The sequence below is a fragment of the Scleropages formosus genome, chromosome 20 (assembly GCF_900964775.1).
Source record: "Scleropages formosus chromosome 20, fSclFor1.1, whole genome shotgun sequence".
NCBI classification, from domain to species: Eukaryota; Metazoa; Chordata; class Actinopteri; order Osteoglossiformes; family Osteoglossidae; genus Scleropages; species Scleropages formosus.
The window spans coordinates 20,635,268-20,657,761 of record NC_041825.1 but is presented as its reverse complement, the minus strand read 5'-3'; the positions used below and the strand labels follow the sequence as shown (position 1 = coordinate 20,657,761).

Sequence of the window (22,494 nt, the reverse complement as noted above, 5' to 3'; positions counted from 1 at the left end):
CCCAGCTCAGCATTAAATATCCCGTTATCCGCCTAATGTGGTCCCGGAGTCCCGTCCGGAAAGAGTTGGGGATCCATAAATTTCCCCCTCCTGCATATTAGCAAACCCGCTTTTACCACTTCGCGCCCAAGCCAGGACAATGATCGAGCAGGGAGGAGAATCCGTACGAGATGGTTGCAGATGGCCCTTATGCAGGAGAGGGTGGTTGGGCGAAGCAGCCTAGAGGACAGCTTATGCTCTCCGAGCTGGTTGGCAGTACCGGAAATCCCGTCCACCACCGCCGGGATAAGCTAATGACTCCCCCATCCCTAAGACATTACTTCCTCCGTGCCCTCTTGACCCTCCAGCAAGGCTGGAGAAAGGGGAGCACTCGGCACTTATGCAAGCACGAGTCCGAGATCATCTGTCCTCAAGCTCTCCGGTAGCCCCACGGCTGCAGGCCAAGCGGTATATCTGTTCGGAGTCAATGCTGCACTTCTAATGTAGAGGGGATGCGGTGACTGATTTTCCTAGGGAGCTGTCCTCACACGGGCTCGTACGAGCGGCAATGAAACAAGACCAGAGTCTCAACAACGAACGGTGATAAATCGGAGAACTCGGGATAACAACAACTGTGTTTGGGTTATCCGACTGTGCGGTGCGTGAGCTTCGGGAGCGTGGCTGTAGCTAAGAACGCCGAGGAGCACAAAGAGCAGGGTTGTGTGGGGCACGGTGGAGAGTCAAAGCTCGAAAATGTTGGCGCGTCAAAAAAGTCATGCATTCCGATATAGTTCTTGCCCGGCCTCCGCAGACGGGGCTTCGTAGCCGTCTTTGTACCACATTAGGGCGGTGGTGCACTATGGTAAATAATATGTAGGACTTAAGGGGTTTGTCTGGCAGCTTGACCGCACTGCTGAAGAGGGATTCGGTGCCGCTCTGCAAGACACCAGTTGAGCTGAGGAAGCCGCCTCTATTGACTCCTTAAGTGTTGGTCTTCCGCTGATTGCTGACATGTAAGGGAAGAAAATATGGCACGGAGCTCCTAAAAAGTTGTGCTGAAAACTCAGGACATACTTCATGTCGACAGCTCTTTCTGGCTAATTGTATCTGAGAATTGTACCTGTGCACCGGGCTTGTTTTATAATTAGGCAAACCTCAGCATTTGCCCAGCGGCGCTGAAATTAAAGGGTCCCAAATTTTGCTAATAAAAAACTGTAGTCTTGGAAAAAAGTGAATAAAAAACTTTGCATAAAGTTTTATCAGAAAACTGAAGATCTGTTGCCTTTATAGAGTATGCAAGCATCGTGTGACGCTTCGCCCCCCCCCGTGTCTCTGAAACGTTGCCACTTTGTAGGTTGTCGGTCTGCTCATCGATTCGTTCCCTAACGAGACTGCAGTTTCGAAAATAATATTAGTATTCGGTCCGTTTTCAGTTGTTCAAGCATAAATTTTGCTTCTTTGCATATGAAACGTTCACAGATGTTATCGTAATTGCAGAAAAAGAACATCGGTAAATTGAAATTTCATTTTCCCTTCTTCGTGATTTGTCTGTATGTATAGTACGTCTAAAATAAAAATATTATTTTCATATATTCGTACGGTATGTGCCGCTTTACTCGTTTAGAGAGAGAAGTCTAAGGGGCGCTGGATCGATTCTGGCCTCGGGGCAGCAAAAACTCCAGCACCGTTCCTGCCAGCGCATCAATATACGCTTTTGAGGCGTATTTGCAGCAAAGTTAATGAAAATTTGATTGCGCCAACCATCCTAGATCAGTTGCACTTTTCCCGTTACGCCGAGGAAGTTTATTCTGTCTGTTCAAACTTCGTTGCAATTGTAGCGAGAGGCTTAAGGAAACTTTCCAAGAGATTGTTTTTACGTGATGGGGGGCGTGGTGGTGCAGTGGCGCAGTGGGTTGGACCAGGTCCTGCTCTCCAGTAGGTCTGGGGTTCGAGTCCCGCTTGGGGTGCCTTGCAATGGAGTGGCGTCCCGTCCTGGGTGTGTCCTCACGCCCTGTGTTACTAGGTTGGCTCCGGTTCCCCGCGACCCCGTATGGGACAAGCGGTTCCGAAAATGTGCGTGTGTGTTTTTACCTGTCATTGTTATCATTTTCTTGCACACCGCCAAAGACGGGATGCCACGAGACAGTTCGGTTAAAGCACTGCGTTGCCTTCCTCATGCCGGAAGATGTTGGACTTGTTTTCGATGACCCGTGACACCACTTTTTGATATTCTTGTGCAACGGGAGTATTCTGTCATCATTACTGTTATGTTTTTTGGTTATCCGGTTGCTTTGTCTAAAGCAGCAAGTAATTTTTACATATTTACACATCTAGATATTTTACCACGGCGGTTTGAGATATGTACCGTGCTCAAGGGTACCGCAGCAGCTGCGAAGTCTGAACGGCCAATTGTTTGTCCACATGACGCAAGTTACTGCCAAAAACCATCTCCATGCGATGGAGCGACAACCTTAACCGAGTTTATTTAGTCAGCTAAAAGAGTACTTAATTGAGCGCACACACACACACACACACACACACACACACACACACACACACACGCGCTGTCTGAAGCGCTTGCCCCATACAGGGTCGCGGGGAACCGGAGCCTACCCGGCAACACAGGGCGTAAGGCCGGAGGGGGAGGGGACGCACCCAGGACGGGACGCCAGCTTGTCGCAAGGCACCCCAAGCGGGACTCGAACCCCAGACCCACCGGAGACCCGGTCCGACCCGCTGCGCCAATGTGCCCCCTGTTAATTGAGCACATCACTGTGAAAAAAATAATACAGTAAAAACAACGGACTCTTCCCCCACCGGCTGACTTTGATAAATCCGAAACGTCTCCCTGACTCCTTAGTGTTTCACACTGCAGCAATGCAGCTATTCGTCTGCTTTTTTCATGACCGAAGTGAACCTTTCAAGGCCATTGTGACAACTGTACTGTTCCATGGGACAAGAGGACACAGCACCCGTGGTGTGTGTCCTGTGCGTGTGTGTGAATGCATGCTGCAGCCATGTGGTATTCTAAGTGGCTGCGCTGAGGGCTGTTGTTAGAACCTTCCAGCCCATGTAATTATTAGTGTAATTATTGCTTAATGATTGATCTGAAAAACATGGGATGAGCCAATATTTTCTAAGCCAGTTACACTAATTGCTCTGGGCTGATGAGTTAATTATGACAAAGTTTTGAGCTACTGGAGCCAAAGCCCCTTCTCCCTTCCCTCGGCTCCTGCGCTCTTCCCTCGGTCGGCGGTGTCCAAGAAGTTTTATCCTCGAGGACGCAGCGATCGGAGCGCGGGCTCTCCGTGGCCTCGGCAGCAGAATCCGCAGCTCTCCGGCGTTGCTTAGGGGAGCACGTTCTGCGCATGGATCGTCGCTTGCAGCCGTCGCAGGGCGTGCCCTTCTGCCGCACATGAGTTATGCTCATTCGGCGGGATTTCTTATTTAGTGTGTGGGATGACCAGCTGTCACTTTCGCAGGCAGTGATCTTTCCAACGTCTGAGGATGTCACTTTGACTGATGTATTTCCACACAAAATGTTCACCGAGTCATTGTTTGTGAGCAGATGCCGATCGGATGCACACTCGCGGACCGCGACGTCCCAGGCAGTAATGGGATCCCGGTTACCAATCTTTCCCAGGCTGTCGGTACCCACTGGGAACAAGGAGGAGCAAATTACCGCTGGCACCTTACAACAATGGAAGGAAAAACGCAGCTTTCGGAGTCCCGCAGACCAACAGACAGGACTGCAGGTAGTATAATGGCGGAAGGACCCAGATTTTATAACTGGGAGACTGTGGTTAGATCCGGGAGGGGCTGTGGGTCAGTATCCTTGAGAAAGGTGCTCTGCATCACTACTTTAAAATAACAAGTTGTTTAATTGGATCATATTGAAAGTTACTTTACATTAAACCATCAACCAAGCAAGCAAATACGGAGAAGTGAGCTGGATGCAAGATGTGACGTTTGAGAGCAGGTGTCAATATAGAAAGTAGAGGAGCACTATAGACGGGCCAGAAAGCGAGCGGTCAGTGGCCGAGGGATTGGCCCCTTCCGATGGGCCTTTTTCCTTAAAAGAAGACATCGCGCGAGACGTGCGCTGAGAGCCCTGGGACGACGGGTGCCCAAAAAAACCCTAGTGCGGGTACTGCTTTACCCGCTGGAGTGTTAAAGGAGCGAAAATACCACCCGCTCCGCCATCCTGGCTCTCGGCTCACGTCCCGGCCGCTCCGGGGAGTTGCGAGACGAGAGAGCTGTAACTCGTGCTCCGGCAGGGCTTCTGCGCATATAGGGCCTTAGCCTCTCCAGGATACCGGATACTGTTTTCTGTCACTGCTTTAAACTGTGGAAATGATGACAGTATTTACCGAAAGGCTCAGCGGTGCGGATAATAAACCGGACATGTTTGCGGCGGACTGACGGATGAATAGGAATATCGGCAGACCGTTAGGGTAGCTTTTGATTGAGATTCCTTTCTTTTGGGATATTCCGAAGATGCGAATGCTAAGAACGAAAAAGATGCCCGCAGGTTTCAGATCGCTGGCATGAGCCTTTAACTCTTACGGCGGCGCTGAATTTGCGGGAAAAAAAAGCCGCACGGAAGCGAAGGCTCCCCGCTGTTTACCGAATGGACCTTATAAGTTGATTTAACGACGTGTTTTATTGTCCCACCATGCTTCCAACAAATCCGTCCTCTGAGACCATTCGCGGTAATTGACCAGTTGTAAAGGTTATTGAAGGGATCAACCAATGAAAATAAAAGAACCTAATTATCTTCGGAGCTTCCTCCTCGCAGGCTGATTACCGGCAGCTCGGATAGCCCGGGCGTTCCTCGTGGGTCGGTCCCGGGGCTCGAGCCAGCACCTCCGCCCTGGTCTTCTCCGCCGTCGGACTGTCGAGCGGCCTCTGCCCGAACCGAAATCGTTTTCATGCTCCATAAATTTCATTCAAAAAAAAAGAAGCACAGGGTGGAAGAATTGCATTCCAATAAAGCAGCATGACGGCTTGTTAAAGCAGACCGGGAGCGATAAATCCAGCTGGACGGTGAAAGGTGACACATTCTAATGACATCTGCAGCAGGAAAGGGCTCCACCCCCGCGAGGTTCGCTCCACATGTTTCAGAGCGAAGACCGTGGAAATGGTAGACTGGGGGAAAAAGTCTGCAAAACTCAAAGGGTGTATGTGCTTGATGCTTCGCTCTCCTCTTTAGTAGCCTAATGAGGAGTAGGAACAACGGAAGCTGTTGTCCGAACCATAAACGGCGACGGTATTTGGTCTCGGGACCGAGTCCCAGCGGTCCCGCATCTGCTTTTTTTACCATGTAGTAGTTTTCAGTGCCGCGTTTTCTTGTTCCACGTCCGACGTCCATTCCATCCATCTGTTCCATCTCTCTTATCGGCACGGTCACTAATTGACTGTTGGACAATGGGAGTCGGGAAGGATTTACAACTTAGCCCTCCCTTGCTGGAGTGAGGTGAACGTGAAAAAATCCGCGTGTTTTACATTACGGTATATGAAGCAGAAAGGACATCCCAGGAGTGCGTGTTCTGGGAAACCTCACGCATGGTCCGTTGACCAAATGGATCTTGAATTTTCCTAGGTATTGCGCTTTTTTTTCGCCGTGAATTGTGATGTCAGGTCTGGCCTGGGTTTCAGGACGCGATGTTCCAAGACGTTTGGCTTCGTAGCGCGATCGCAAGACGCCCTCTGAAATTCGCACATTTCCTTCGATTGTGCTTCGAGGAAGAAAATTATTGATTTGTTACTTACGTGGCATTTTTATCAAAAAGTGACTTTTGCAAGGCTACGAGTCTGCGTCTCACCTTAATCGCTACGTTTCTCTGCTGAGCCTTTATGAAAATATACCAGATGATGATATATTGGACTGAGAATAGGACTACCATTTGGTCTGAATACAAGTGCATTTACTGACACTTTAGCTTTTAATAAACTCATCTATTTATCGTTTCTCTGCTGTTCAGTGCTTGGCACTGCATAAAATGAATAGGTTTCCAAATCAGACACGTGTGAAAAATCAGCTCGACTAGAATCTTCTTTCTCATCAAGCAATTGAAGAAAACGGTAAACCAAAGGCACCGGTGGAAGAGCGGTAACTCGGAGAAACTCGCGCAAATTTCACGGTCGTAACCATTTTGGCCGACAGGAAAGACGGGGCACGCAACAAAATCCGTATAAGGGGTTAACGTGACGTGTCGGATTTAAAGTACGGTTGATTTTCAAGACAATAACACGCAGCCATGTCGCCCTGCCTGCGCGCTTGCGAGTAAAAAGACAGCATCAAATTCTAATTAGAAATTGTAGACCATCATGTTTCCGCCTAAGTGACCCAGGACCCATGCTTTTAGCACAAGTCACCGCCGAGGTACGTGAGGGATGAGGGAGCTAACGCTTATTGCGCAGGCCTGCGATCCGGGGTTTCTCGCATCGATGCGCCCCCGCTCACGGAGGACGGCCAACGGCTTCGGTCCCATGACCGGCTTTTGGAAAACCGGTTCTCGGAAAATCGACGCAACTCGACTGGCAGTTATGCCCGTTGCCTACAGGCGTTTCGCCTTTTTCCGAGCGGGCCTCGACTCTTTTCTCGCCATCGCTTCTTTCCATTCTCGTCCGCGGTGGTCCGAGATATCGGCAGAAGCCACACATGACGCCGGGCCGGAGAGCGGGCGTCCCTGGCACGGGGGCCGGATCTGTGCTGGAAAATAGAAGGTATTATCATTGGCGAAGCAGCCAGTGTGCAGAGGGGTTATGCTACGAGATTACTCAATTACTCCATTTTTACATGGCTTGGACACATTTTTTACCGGGTAAAGATCACCCGCATTACCCCCGCGAGATCAAGACGTTTCTACCGGAACACGATATTCCGGATAAACGCTGCAAAACTGTATGGAAACCATTTATTTTCTTTCTCACTATAATATAGCAAATTTTATTTGTAGGTATTAATTGAAATGAGATTTTTTTTTAACTAAAAGTGGAAGCTAAAATGTTACTTTGCCTTCCTTTTTTCCAGGAGGACGGAAACAAAACCAAGCGTTCCGCGCCGCGAAACGAGTCCGCGGGATCACGTTCGATTTTGCTGTCGACGGGGGGACGTTCGCCGACCGTTTTAAACAGTCTGAGACAGGCTCGACTAATTGTTTCACTAGAGAGCAAACCGAAAAAAAAATAGAAAAAAACCCCGATATCCCCATAAGCGTAGCGGCGTGAGTGAATATGCCAGGGGCGTCTCCATGTGGACATTCCTTCACGGCAATAAGGCCATCGGCCTCCTCGCATTGTTGTTCCGGCGCGGTTACTGAGAGCCGACAGCGAGCGGCGTTCAGCGTTTTCAGCCCCTTCGGGGGGCATTCAGCCCGGCGGAGGAGGGACGGGGGCCGGCCCGACAGCATCACTCACCGCCCGTGGCATTTTTATGGCACGCTTCAGACATGCCGCGGCTTTGCCCCCGTCGGAGGACGTTTCTGGGCCCTGCCTGTCTGCAATCTTTGTTTTTCTTCCTTCCGAAGAGGAAAAAAAGAAACGTTTCACCGGGCGGCCATGCTGTATGGGGAGTTTGCTAGGGAAACGCGTTCCGCTCGGTGGAATAAACCACCCGAATGCGGGGGAAACGGGTCGGATCCTTCGGCGGGCGGACCGAGGGGGGTGGTCGCAAGCAGGGCCGCGTGACATCGCTTCGGGCCGCAGGAATCCTTCGCCGAGACTTTGCGGGGCGCAACGAAAAGGACGGCCAGGTGAGGAAGGAGAGGTCGGCCTGCTGGGGACAGCCTAGCAAAAGCTGCTCATTAAACTGGCCTTAACTCCGCGGAATTGGCCAACATTGTTAGGCCTTTGTCGCCGGGAAAACTGCGATCGGTCTGGAGCAGCCGGGGCCGAATGACCGACGTTACAGGCTGCAGATTCACCACGGTGCTCTGGAGGTTTGGCGGTCAAGTCAAACCCAGAATGGATAACGCTTAACTGTAATGGGGACAGTTGAGTGAGACATTGCTTTTCCTACAGGGGAAAAAGGATGCTCACGCTCTCCGCGTTACCGCAAACGCAGTAAACCCTGTAAGACTCATGCATGGTCCAATATTTGCTTGTTCTCCTTCGCAATAACGAACCGATGCCCCGTTTTTCAATTTTGAAAGTCTTTTATGTGCGTATAATCCTTTTAAAATTGTGTTTTTCGTGCAAGGGCGTTCGGCCGGGTCCTGCTCTCCGGCGGGTCTGGGGTTCGAGTCCCGCTCGGGGTGCCTTGTGACGGACCGGCGTCCCGTCCTGGGTGCGTCCCCTCCCCCTCCGGCCTTACGCCATGTGTTGCCGGGTTAGGCTCCGGCTCGCCGCGACCCCACTTGGGACAAGTGCTTTCAGTCTGTGTGTGTGTTTTTCGTGCACATTACAGTAAAGCAGCCTTTACAACCCTGAACACTTCTTTTCTAGACATCGGGGCTCCTGCATCCAGCTCCAGTCCTTGTAGCCAAAGCATCTTATAATTTCCAGTGCCAATACTTAAGGGGCAGCAGGTTGCTTAATGCTTAAAGCCTTCCATTAAAAGGACCTAGTGCAGAACCCAGGTTCAATCTTACTGCCGTTGTAGTAACTCAGATCAGGGTATTTACCCTGGATTGATACAATTAGCCTGCAGTATGAAACAGGTAATTGTAAGTAGCTCACTCTGCAAACCTCACATTGTTCATCGCTTTGGTGACAAGCATCAGCTAAAGAATAAATAATAAAACTGGATTTTTTTCTGCTGGAGCTGTCACACACACACAGTGACACACTCACTCACTCACATCAATAACATCTTGTCCTAGACAAAGCCACAGAGGCGCTGAGCCTATGCTGAAAGTGTGCCAGGCAAGGTGTGGGATACCCTAGACAGGGCGCTCGTTCACTGCAGGGTAGCCACACACACACACACACACACACACACACAGAAGCTATGGACCGTCAGCCTTCCGAATAAAATTTGCAGGGTTCAGGTTTCTAGACTGTTTCCTTTTCCAGTGTCACCACACACATGCCGCATAGAGCCTGGCACATCTGTTGACTAAACCATTACATCTCTTAAACAAATGTTAATATTAAAAGAGCTTTAGCGTTCGGCCTGCCGCTGCACGTCCTCCAGCTTGCGTTTTCGCCTTATGCTCAATGCTACAGAAGGCAGAGTCATTGGGGGCGAGAGAGCGCCCTGCATGGCGTGCTTCTAATCGCGAGAGCCCGGACTCACCGTTGCATGTTACTGTTCATCAGAGTCACACGGGAGGTCTGGCATTTGCATCTGGCCGCTCAGGGAACATACACACACACATTTTCTGAACCGCTTGTCCCATATGGGGTCACGGGGAACCGGAGCCTAACCCAGCAACTCAGGGCGTAAGGCTAGAGGGGGAGGGGACACACCCAGGACGGGACGCCAGTCCGCCGCAAGGCACCCCAAGCGGGACTCGAACCCCAGACCCACCGGAGAGCAGGACCCGGTCCAACCCACTGCGACACCGCGCCCCCTTCGCTCAGGGAACTTCCTCTTAAAATGAAGCCGAGACAACAATTAAACCCTGCGGATAGTCACAACAGAACTATAAAAAAAAACGTATTAACAGTGACAAGCAATACACACACACACACACACACACACACATTTTCAGAACCGCTTGTCCCTTACGGGGTCACGGGGAACCGGAGCCTACCCGGCAACACAGGGCGTAAGGCCAGAGGGGGAAGGGGACACACCCAGGACGGGACGCCAGTCCGCCGCAAGGCACCCCAAGCGGGACTTGAACCCCAGACCCACCGGAGAGCAGGACTGCGGTCCAACCCACTGCGCCACCGCACCCCCCACAAGCAATACAAAAAAATGTATTAACCAGACAACTTGAAATCAGCTAAGTTTCATCTCGATCCATATTTTATCGTGTTATGAACGCGGGAGGGGACACAGCGATGAATGTTTCGAGTCAGAACTCAATTAGCGCAGCCCTACGAGGCCTCGCAGTCAACTCTGTGATTTATTTGGCAGAAGCCCGACGGTCGACTCTTGTGTACTTGCGTGTATTCGGAGAGCGCGGAGCCTCCGGGTTCTGACACAGCACATCGAGGCTCCGCCGCAGCATCTGGCGCGGCGGCAGCCGTACGGCCGGGCTGCGGCGTCGGGGTCTCCTCTATGAGGGCTTGTGGGTTTGATGCGGTGGGAGAGAGCTGTCAGAAGCACTGTTGCCGGTTATATACAGTGTTAGAGTCACGCTAAACCGAGGAGATCCCCTGTCTCATGTACCCTCATGTCTTTATTTAGCAGACGCTTTCTCCAAAGCAACTTCCAACGGATACTATGTAGTGTCATCAGCCCACACACCTTATTCACCGCGGTGACTTACACTGCTAGATACACTACTTACACTGGCTCACTCACCCATACATCAGTGGAACACACACACACACACTCTTTGTCACTCACACACTATGGGGGAACCTGAACAGCATGTCTTTGGACTGTGGGAGGAAACCAGAGCACCCGAAGACTTACACTGCTAGATACACTACTTACACTTGGTCACTCATCCGTACATCAGTGGAACACACTCTCTCTGTTACTTACACACTAACCTTTGTGGGCGTTTCACCACAGTATAAACCATTTCTGAAAGAGCCAGGTATTTTTAAGAAGTTTTTGAAGGAGCGTTGCCAGCGCTTCATTCTGTGCTCACCTCATGTGTTTCGTTGGCAACGGGGTTAGTCCCCTCAGTTACAGGAATGGCAATGCATGTGCGTGTGTGTATGTGTGTGAGCGTGACCGCATGCTTCAAGGGCCATCTGGAGCGACCGGTTGACCGTGCCGTCACCGTTCGCGTTAAACGAGCTCCGGTGCCGGGGTCTCGGGCCTCTTGTCCGATACAGGTGTTTGTGCGGATGGAGCTCAACCCGCACGAGTCGTTTCTGCTCTCGTGGCGTGCCTCCCAACTCCGCCGCGTCCAATGTGTCTCCCATTAAAACGGTATCAAACGCGTCGCACCCGATGCCAGCGCTCATTTCGATCCCCAGCTGTTTCTCTGGATCCTGTCCGCTCCGGTTTGCGTGATCAAAGCCCACGATCCTAATAGGTCTCTTCCTGGTTCGCTCTCTAATCTTTTATTTGTTTACGTAATGCAGAGGTGATAGTTTACAATCAGACTTTTCCAATATGCGAGGAGTCTCTTGATATCCTAATTTGAAACATTTATGTATTCTCCAAACCATCAAAAGCATTCCGGAAACTTGTTGAATGATTCATCATCTCGATGGCTTGTGCCCAAACTGGAGCGTGTGTCTATGTCTCTTTCCGCCTCAGAAAATAACAGCTGGCTTGAGAATGTGTAATCAATGTGTTTCGCGGCGGGGGGATGCGGGAAAGGCCTAGCAGGGAGGAGGGGACGGCGCGAGAGCGCCGTCGCGGGACACCCGGGGAGTAATGAAACACCTCTCGGAGAGCTGCTCGGCTGACCTGAACGCAACAGGACCCTGGTCACGCGCTCTGAAGCGACGGCCTCTTCGATAGCCTTTCCCAGCACCGGAACCTTTCTTGGATTCTATTGCATTGCATTAAAATCACAGAAGCATAACTTCGGAGAAAAGGAAATGCAAAATGAGTAGGTACAAAATGTACGGACGCTCCTCGCTTAACGACCGAGTTCCGTTCCTACGGCGCTCCTTACCCGCGTTTCAAGCATACTGTACTGGTAGTGGGTTTGCGTCAACCATCTTTAGGCATTCTTTTATGTCACCTTTGCACCATTTATGACATTTCTACTATATTTCTAGTATATTTAGTATATTTTCACCGACGTCTTGCGCTATGAGGTGCACGATAAAGCACAAATGTATAGGCGAAATGCGTAGTCTTGGAGATTGCGAACGCTAGTAGTGAATACCGAGCGACTGTGGGGTGATGTGAGATGAGATGCGAGATGCTGAGGTGCCGCGCTGCCGTTTCCACGACCAAAGTTCTCGGGTAGGTCGTTGAGTGAGGAGTGCCTGTAATTGTGAAACGCGGTGAAGCGCGATAAACTCCACTTTTCGAATACCTAGCAATCACTGCTCACCTTCAGAAAGCAGATAAAACTTCGATGTGTGACAGTAGTATACATCACATACCTGTAATTATATGAAATTCCCCTTCTATTTTCTAGCTCTTTGGATAAATTTGGGAGCAGATCACTGAGTTTTAGATTTATGTATTTTTATTTAGCTGACACTTTTCAGTAAAGTGACTTACAATGTGAAGGTCACAATTATTACATGCTTACAATCACTTACCCATTTATACAGCTGGGTAATTTTACTGGAGTAATTTAGGGTAAGTACCTTGCTCAAGGGTACTACAGCTAGAGGGGGATCAAACCTGCAACCTTTGGGTCCAAAGGTAGTAGCCTCTACACCACCAGCCACCCTACTTTTAGTGAGCAGCTAATGAGTTTATGTTGAGCACCTTGGGAGATACCATTTTCACCCTTGGTTTTATAAATTTTGTCAGTGTAAGAAGACGTATTGTAACGACCCGCGTTACTGATTCAATGTAAATAGTTGCATTATGGGAAATAATGTTAAGTGTGTGTAACCACTGGGGGCACTTACGGGGAAAATGGTAGGGTGACCGTGTCTCCGACTGCGTTGGGAAAGAGTCTAGGGGCGTTAAGGCAGGTTGGAAAAGCTGGCTATAAGCACAGGTCTTGGAGAAAAAGGGGCCCTTGGACTGAGAGTATTATTTCCTTTGTGCTGGTGTTCAACTAAATCGTTTGTTATGAACACCGTCTCCGCGTCCTTCTTTGCCCCATCCAAACCCCCGGCGCTATGCGCCACAATACACACACACATTTTCTGAACCGCTTATCCCATACGGGGTCGCGGGGAGCCAGAGCCTACCCGGCAACACAGGGCGTAAGGCCGGAGGGGGAGGGGACACACCCAGGACGGGACGCCAGTCCACCGCAAGGCACCCCAAGCGGGACTCGAACCCCAGACCCACCAGAGAGCAGGACCTGGTCCAACCCACTGCGCCACCACACCCCCCTAGGCGCCACAATATTTAGAGTTATTAATTTAGCTGATTCATTAAAAAAAAAAAATCAGTGATTACTATATTTTAGTAAGCAGTGCTGTTATTGGAAAAGCGGCCCTCTTATTAAAACAAATCAAGGGAAAAATCCCCCGATCGTTGGCGCCGAGATTGCATATTTTAACCCTGTACACAAAGGCAACTTGCGAAGCGCTTTTCTTTACACTAAACAACGTTGTTGAATTGAAGAACGTGAAGAAAAACGTATTCCTAGACAGGGAGCGATTAAAATGAGTGTTGTCAAATAGAAGTGTTGCATCAACAGAACGCGTGTGTGACGGCGCAGACGCAAATATTATCGTTTCCTCCGGTTGTGCGAAACGGATGGAAATTGTGTTTGCGCTGATGACTGGCGCACTAAATATGAGGCTTCGTGTCTCTTTGTCTTTCATACGGTGAAGTTTTCGCCGACTGAGAACGGGCTTTTTATTTTCTTTTTAATAAGCAAAAGCAACATTCCTTCCAATATAAGTCACTTTGCACCTGTGTGATCCGGACAAAATGCTCTTGGACAGGAATGAAACAACCTTAAACATTTTGATTCCTGGCCCTGGCTTGTTTTAACTGTTTATTTCCTTTATCGAAGGGAGTGTGGTGGTGCGGTGGGTTGGCCCGGGTCCAGCTGTCCTTGTGGGTCTGAGGTTTGAGTCCCGCTTGGGGTGCCTTGTGATGGACGGGTGTCCCGTCCGGGGTGTGTCCCCTCCCCCTCCAGCCTTATGACCCTGTGTTGCCAGGTTAGACTCCGGTTCACCGCAACCCCACTTGGGACAAGCGAATTCGGGTCATGTGTGCGTTTCCGTTATTGATTTTTGTCTTTATTAGACCACTGGTATTGTGCACTGGTCACATGGAACATTCATGACATGGAGAAGAAAAGGCCCAAGCACCCAAAGCAGCCCGCTGGCCTCTGTACATCTGCACGACGTGGGGACGTTGTCACCTAGGAGACGGCAGTCACTGCCCTTGATGACTGTGTCTCTTCAGGGGGTCCTGCACGCTTTGAGGTGGCTGACGGGACCTTGGTGCTGACGGCAACGTAGCCATGTCCAGGGCAGTCACGGAGATGCTTAAACACACACACACACACACATTGTCTGAACCGCTTGTCCCAAGCAGGGTCACGGCAAAGTGGAGCCTAACCCAGCAACTCGGGGCAAAAGGCCGGAGGGGAAGGGGACACACCCAGGACGGGACGCCAGTCCATCACAAGGCACCCCAAGCGGGACTCGAACCCCAGACCCACTGGAGAGAAGGACCCAGTCCAACTCACCGCGCCACCGCGCCACCACCCCCCTTTGAGGGTCAGCAAAACCAAAATGTTGCCGAAAGAGGACGCCCAGTATTTCCTCCCTGTGTCTTTCGGGGGGGAATGAGGCTAATCTTGTCCCTCACAGGGAGGGGGGGCACCGATGGGATCAAATGTAAACTTGCCACATAAGGGCTCTCCGGGAATTTGTTTAAAAGGCACTTCGCGACCTCTGTATTTTAAGCGCCGGTGTCAGGGGTTGGAATTGCGCCTGCCGTTGGCGGTGGCCGTGGGGCGTGGGGGGCGGGGTCAGGGGGGGACGACAACTGCTGAAAGGTCCTCGAGGAGAGGAAAAAATACAAAAACGCCTGTCCCCCGTGGCCAGTCCTCGCCGCATGTCCCTATTCCGGCACGCGGGCATTTCACGCCTTCTGAACCGAGTCTCCTGCTGGAACGCGCACATCCGTGTTGTGTGTGTGTGTGTGGCGAAACCGCACGCTCTGTTTGTTTAGTGATGCCGAACGGAAACGGAGCCGGGGCATGACTCGCTCTTCCTGCTGGCTGGGACCTTTCCGTTTTATCGCTTCCGAAGAAGTCCCGTTCAACGCTCCGTTCTTTCGGCCGCTGCCCTCTGCACTTTGCGCAGACGCGTCGGTTCCCCCGAGCGATTCTTCACTGTTGATGTTATAATCGCAGCGGGGAAACCCACCGACTGCACGGCGGACGGGACCCCCGGCGGAGCGGCGCGGGAGGCGCGGCCGAGACGCCCGTGGTTTCCGAGAGGTTGCCGACGCCGCGGCGATGGAGCTCGTCGAGGCCGTTCGCGAAGAGCGCGAACGCGAATGCGTCCCGAGACGGGAGATGCAAATCCGCGTAACGCGCCGTCCGGGACGTCGGCGCCGACGCGGGGCCGCGACTCGTCTTCGGTGGCCAGAAATGCGGTTCCGTGTCCGAGCAGCGAGGACTTCGAGGCACCGAGGAAGCGCTAGGCAGATCTCCAGTTTTCCAACTCTGCTTATCGTAGGGGGCCCCGCGGTGCCGGCGTGCTTAATGCGCGTTCCTCTCGTCGCCGAAGCGTGTCCTGACGGTCAGAGTGGCCGGACCGGGCCGGGAAGCGCGGCTGTGACAGCACGATCCGCCGTCCAGAGACGAAGGGCGTGAGGGAGGATAACCCTCCGGATGGAAACCAGTCCATAGCAGACAAGTTTTATTCATTGTAGTAAAATCAAAAATGACCATTTATTAAAGAAAACTGAACAAATAGAGATGAAACTGAAAGAGGGCTGCCAAAGAGTATAAAGAGCTCACTGCCGTACTACGGTATCTCTGCCAACCACAGAAACGAGACACGGTTAGGGAACCTTTGGGCGAAAATAAATGAACGTAAACGTTGAGGTATAATAAACCTGACGTATTCTACTGTGAAAACATTGAAAGCCCGCCTCCTCCTAGTTGTCAGCTCCAGTTTGGAGCAGATGGGACACGAATAAAGCCGCGCTGCTGAGGAGGGGTGGTACGACGGCAGCTGGCCCGGCCTGGCCCCAGGGTAACGGGAATACAGTAGTACGGTAATACAGTAATACAGCACGCAAGGCCACGAGGCGGAGCAAGAGCGAACGGGGCCTCGGTGAAGATTATCAGCTTCTGAGCCGTTGCTCTGTGGGACAATTAGCTGGTTAATGAGGGCAGCGGAACAGGGATGCGGGCTGCAGATAGCGCCGGGGCTGTTCACGGGGGCTGCGTCCGCTCTCGACTCGTAACAGATTATGTGGACGCGAAGCTCTGCTCAGCTCTGCTTGGCCTTGCCCGGCAAGTATACGGAGTTCGGGACCCGATGGCTCGCTACGCCCCAACCGGACTGCTGTGCTCCTCCGCCTCCGGTCACTCGGTGGCCCCACGCGCAAGAGGTTCAAAATCGGAGAGGTTTTTGGGCTCCGATGTAGTAGAATGACCTCCCCCCGTCACTCAGAACTGCTGAATCCCTCTCAATGTTCAATAAGGGTCTCAAAGGCTCTCCAGACCTCCTATCTACTCCATAAATTTATGTTATGTCATTTCTCACAAGTACTTTTGGATTTCCTACCAAATCTATGTGCTGCTACCCATGTGATGTTACTGTTACTGTTACCTGTTTTAAAATTTGTGTTCTAGCAACTCTATATGGCGACGTGTCCCGGTTTAAACGGTGACATCACATCACGCAAACTGACTGTACTCGGGGAATGGCGCGTCCGCGTCTATCTCTCTCTGCCTGTTGGTGTAATGCACTTTTGTCTTCACTGAGCTGCGCTGCGCTTTGGATAAAAGCATCTGTTAAACGAATAAACGAAGAGTAGCTGTAAATGCAGGTAGCACGTCGCTCTCGCGCTCCCGAGCGACTCGAAATCGTGAAAAAGATGGTACCTTTTTACTAATTGTGGGAATTTTTCTAATGCTCCATGAGCGAACGACTGGAAAAAGCGGTGGTACGAGCCTGCTTGATTTACTTTTGACAGGTATGTACACAGTGTATGGGCAGCCAGGAAGGAACTCGAGTGTCTGGATAACAATCTCAATCCCAGACGCATTCATCAGGGCAGCGAGTAAACTTCCTTCGGTCACAATTTACGGGGGGTCTTATGCTGCCGGAGCACAAGGGACCGCCAGGGCAGGGCCAGGACGCCCGGGCGACTCGTGCCCGGCAGACACGCATCTCAGTGCCCGCGTGGCTCTTGAACTGCTCTTCCTTCACAAAGTCCTGCTGACGAGGTGCTCACACCTCCCGGGAACGATGGCTGGAGAGATTAGCAGGCGGGTTCGGGGGGGGGGACGAGTGCTTCGAAGCTCGGGTGCCCGGTTGGCTGGCTGGCGCAGGTGCGGTTTGGCCCTGGCCGGGTGAGAGCGGGGTTGCGGAACGCACCTCCTTTGAGAGGCAGCCGCCCTGAATCTCCGCACGCCCGCTTTCGCATTCCGAAAACGGCAGGTGCGACGCGGCCGGTCGCGGCTCGGAAGGGGTCCGCGGCGTCCTCGTCTTTTATCCGAGCAGCCTTATCGGCGTCATCTGAGCGCCGACGCGATAACGCGGGGGGGCGAGCCGCTCCTCCGGCCGCCCCCATCGCTGGCTGTTTGTTTAGGATTCGGAAAAGCAAAAACGCAGCTGTATCCAGCGGGACCGAAAACTTTGCTGGAGATGGCGGCGCTGCGAGTGTTTGGGGTCAGCGCTCCCGAATGCGCGTGCATCACGGGAAGGTCGAAGCGCTACAAACGGGCAACGCTTCGCAGACGCGCGGCCCCGGCACCTCGCCGCACGCCGGGCGGCTCCGAGTAGGACGGTTAAGGTCTTACGAGAACAGCGTATATTTAAGACCGGCGGGGCTGGGATCGCCTGGCGCGGGTCGACGCTGATCCGCAACTCGGCCGGCGACTAATCCCCAGCTCGGGGCCGCGGGGGATCGGTTTCGGCGGAGACGCTTGCGAGCGGCCGGGCTTCCTCGGGGAGCAGGGCGATCCGCAGATCCGGAGGGCGAGGTGAGCCGGCGGTACGGCTGCGGGGAAGGCTAATTAAAGCACATTAGGCCCTGCTGAGATTCGGGAAACTCGACCCCCTCCCCCGAGATAAGAAAGTCAGCGGCGGACGGGGTCGGCCGGGACCCAGCTACATGGTTTCTCTTCCCTTTGCGTGTACGCAGGAGCCCAATTAAAGCGGGTCGTCCACGCCGTCTTGTCGCATCTCGAGGAGACCCCCTATCCGGCGCGCTCGTTCGGGTTCGGCGGAAGCCCGCTGCGAACGGACCCGGGCTCTCCGCGCCTCTGGCCCGCGTCGCGGATAAGAGCGGGTCGCTGCGTCGGACGTCCAGGAGGGGGCGCTTCCTGTTCGGAGAGGGGTCGGCGGCGGCGGCGGCGGCGGGGAGGAGGGGCCGCGGGAGGGAGCGGGGGACCGTTTTGCGCCAGATCTGTTTCGGCGCAACGGTAAATAATGCATGAAGAGATGCCGAAGCGGCGTCTCTGGCGGGGATAATGAAGGCGAGCATGCCTGCGTACAAAAGAGTCATGAATAAACATCGGCCGTTAATTAAACTCAGCGGTAGCAACTTTATTCATTAGCAAACAAGCAGCGGCACCTCTCATAAGCGCAGCGGGGATTCAGCCCGAATGATAATTTGACGCCCCGTCTTATGTGCTTTTCCATTAAGCTGAAACAAGTGGAAGTGTTTAGCATCTCACCACTGACCTCATTACGTGTCCGTCGCGTCTTCGCGTTTGTGCTTTTTTTTTTGTCCCCCCCCCCGTCATATTTCCAAAGGGCCGCGCGAAAAGGGGATTTTACCTAACAAAGGGAAACGAGGAACCGAAGGGAAAGGGAGCGAAAATGAGTTTTCTTGAACGTGGGGCGATTTGTAAAGACGCCACGGCTTATCGCCGGCAGGAAGCGCCGCTCGAGGCTCTTACAAAAGACAGCTGGACAGCTGTGCGGTAAACTGAGAGCTACCGGCTGATGGAAAGCAGAGCAGCCGAGCAGCATCGCGGTCAAACGAGTAACCCTCTCTTCCTCTTTCTTCCCCCCCCCCCCCGCCGTCTACACCCGCTTCCCAGCCTGCAACTGCAACCTGCACGCCCGCCGCTGCCGCTTCAACATGGAGCTCTACAAGCTGTCGGGAAGGAAGAGCGGCGGCGTCTGCCTCAACTGCCGCCACAACACGGCCGGGCGCCACTGCCACTACTGCAAGGAGGGCTACTACCGTGACATGTCCAAGCCCATCTCCCACAGGAAGGCCTGCAAAGGTAGGGTGGACCGGGGTGGACCGGGGAGGACCGGCCCGGACGCTCAGCCACGCTCTTCCGTTAATATGCTCTACGTACGGAGGTGCGTCGGAAAGCGCGGCTCGCTCTCGCCGAGCGCGGCCTTCGTTTCCGAAGTAACCCGATGAAGGAGGAGTCGCGAAGCGAAGCGCCCCGAAAGGCGACAGCCGGGAGCTCACGTTGGCGGGGTAGCGCTTAGAGCTGCTCCCCTGCGCTTGCGGGACCCGGGTTGGAATCCCTAGCTCCGGCGCCCTTCGGTAAGCTGCTCGCCCAGCGAAGGGGCTTTGGAGAGAAGTGCACGCAAACACACCCGCACGCTGGCTGAAGCCACTAGTGGAAGGCCGGAGGGGGAGGGGACGCACCCGGGACGGGACGCCAGTCCATCACAAGGGACCCCAAGCGGCGCTCGAACCCCAGACCCTCCAGAGAGCAGGACCAGGCCAAACCCGCTGCGCCGCCGCACCCCGGAGAGAAGTGCGAGCTGTATAAAAATGTTTTTAAAAAGATGAGTATACGTTACAACTCATCTAAATGTAAAAAACATGCGGAGGACGAAAGGCGAGTCCCGGCATTCCCGACCACCTCCTCCTTCTTCCCACGTGGCCCCGTCAGTTACCTGCTCGGAACGGAGCCCCCGGGGCCGAAATATTTGAAATATATTTGGGGATCGTCTGACAGGACAAGCAAAACAAACAGCAGGGAGGTGCGGACTGATCCTCGACACAGGTCAGGTGAGAGATGGCAGAGGAGGGGGCCGCGGGGGGCGCTCTCCTCCGCAGGCGTGCCGCGATCAACCGTCGGGATGGCGTCCTTGCCGGGATCACCCCCGGTGGGAGACAAAAGCGCTCGGCGGCGCGGCCGAGAGAGCGGGAGCTCGGGCTCCGGGCAAACGTGCCGCGCGTAGCGACACCTTTTGCGCTCCCGACCGTCCCCGGGTTCGACGCGGCTTGCTTTGAAGGGCGCTCGACGATGACGGCCGCAGCCTGAGGCTACTATATAAAAATAATAAAAAATAATCAGCTGAAACAAAGTGAAGCGCCGCTCTTGTTTCCGCTTCTGCTTCGGGGCCTTTGCGTACGACAGGCGTGTCCTTCACAAAAACTGCATCATCGGAGTGTAGATCTGCCCCGTTCTGCGCCGCCGGGGTTGGCCAGGATCATATGAAGACGCCCAGCGGTGAATTTGCGACTGACTTTACCGCTCGGTTCGCCGTGCAGTTTCAGGCGAAGGAGAAGGGAGGTTCAACACCTTGCGTTTGCTCTGTTCTGAGATGAATCACATGAAAATCATGAAATGATGAAAAAATGAAAAAATAAGTATGAAAAAATAAGATTTGTTAGCGGAAAATGTTTTATTCTTTTTGAAAATGGAAAATATTTCATGAACCGGCCACAGTAAAAGCGCAAAATTTAAATTGGGAGAGGAATGTTTTAAAACGGGTTTATTTAATGCTTTATTTAAGATCGGTCTTGACGAACTCTTTTTATAAAAACTATTAGGCTTTTGAAAACACATTTTTCTAAATACGAACAAAGACGGGGCACGACACGGCAATGAATTTTTGTTTCAGATTTGTCAGTAAACGATGGACGGTTAGATCCACAGAGGACAGCTGGCAGTAAGGAGGTTTTCTTATTTATGTACTGAGGTTGCAGTGTGGAGACAGTTGCTTTAAGGAAGGTTTTAAAAAAAAATACACACACACACACACACACACACTTTCTGAACCGCTCGTCCCATACAGGGTCGCGGGGAACCGGAGCCTAACCCAGCAGCAAAGGGTGTAAGGCCGGAGGGGGAGGGGACACACCCAGGACGGGACGCCAGTCCATCACAAGGCACCCCAAGCGGGACTCGAACCCCAGACCCACTGGAGAGCAGCACCTGGTCCAACCCACTGCGCCCCCCCTTTAAAAAAAATAAATGCGAAAAATTAAGTAATGAAAAGAGGGTTATACTTATGTAACGGAGAAAGTAATTTTTTCTTTACGAGCGTACTCGAGTAGAAATGAAAATGAAGGATTTTTTACTGGAAAGCACAGTTTTTTAATAAATTTACTGAGGTGGAATTAACGAGTTACGTCGAGTCCATTATTACGATCTCATCTTCAGCTCCACAGATTTTGCATCAGAAAGTAATTTTGGGAATTCAGAAATTTGGCACAAACGTTGGTGACAACTGTATTTTCTCATCAGATTCTTCTAGATCGTCTGCGATCAAAGCGACGTGGAGAGGACAGTTTTATATCGCTTTGCATGTACATGATCAGTATTTCTAGCGAAAATTGTGGAAAATTTGGAGAGGATGAAAACAGACTTATTAGGAGCTTTAATGAATGATATTGATTACGTTACGTATTATTGCGTATTATTTGACATCCGAAGGGGGGCGCGGTGGCGCAGTGGGTTGGACCGGGTCCTGCCCTCCGGTGGGTCTGGGGTTCGAGTCCCGCTTGGGGTGCCTTGTGATGGCCTGGCGTCCCATCCTGGGTGTTTCCCCTCCCCCTCCAGCCTTGCGCCCTGTGTTGCCGGGTTAGGCTCCGGCTCCCCCCGACCCTGTATGGGACAGGCGGTTCAGAAAGCATGTGTGTTTTTGATATCCAGTGGATGTCAAAGGTTGACATATGATGGGAAAAGACGGCAAAAAATGAGAGAAATACAATGGGAGTCACACCCATTTCGGTTCTGCCGTCTCGACGTGAAAACTCTGACTTATCCTGGCGCCTGATGCACGTGACGAGCCGCGAGCCCTTCGAACAGATGTGCTTCGTTTCGCTCGCACCGGCCTTAATCCATCCCGCACGCACAGCTCGGCGTGGCTCTTCGCGTCAGACGCGCACGCCTGCGGGTCAAGCGATTGATTTTTTTTTTTCGGGCCGATTGAAAACAGACGGCCACGATTCGACAAAAGCGAGAGAGTTGATGAAGTTGCAAAGAGTTAAAAAGGCGCTTAAAAACTGGACAAGAGCCACCCGTGCATGAAGGAAAGGGAGCTAAATAATCTCGGCGTCTCAAGCCGTAAATAACGGAAATGCGGCGTAAATAAATAAGCCGGCTGACATTAATGTTCGTTTAATGAAAAAAATCTGACGTCTTTGCGGCGTAAAGAGGATATGAGTAACAGAGACGATGCCTAATAACGCCACTATCCCGTAGAAACTCTGTTTGTATAAAAAATGAAATATAAAATATTATTGAATAACTTGCGGAGCTAATGAGCAGCCCTTTTCCCAGCCAGATAAGAAGACAGAGGCTTTGGGGGATTTCTGTAGAGTTTAGAGTCCGGATGAACAAACGAGCGAACGAATCGGATAGCGAGCTGCCGAAATCGGAGCGAACTGGCTGCCGACCGCCGTTTCGGACCGCAAGATCAAGTCGACGCTCGCCGCAA

The 22,494-nt window shown here is 52.3% G+C and overlaps 1 protein-coding gene across 2 annotated transcripts in view; it reads left to right on the top strand.

Annotated features, from left to right (window-relative positions):
• The window catches only part of ntn1a (netrin 1a), a 64,624-nt gene that overhangs the window by 16,145 nt on the left and 25,985 nt on the right, over nucleotides 1-22,494 (top strand). For both annotated transcript variants that reach the window (XM_018761532.2, XM_029246737.1), the window contains exon 2: nucleotides 18,897-19,085. In XM_018761532.2, coding sequence (XP_018617048.2) covers nucleotides 18,897-19,085 — 189 coding nt within the window. The remainder of the gene's footprint in view (nucleotides 1-18,896; nucleotides 19,086-22,494) is intronic.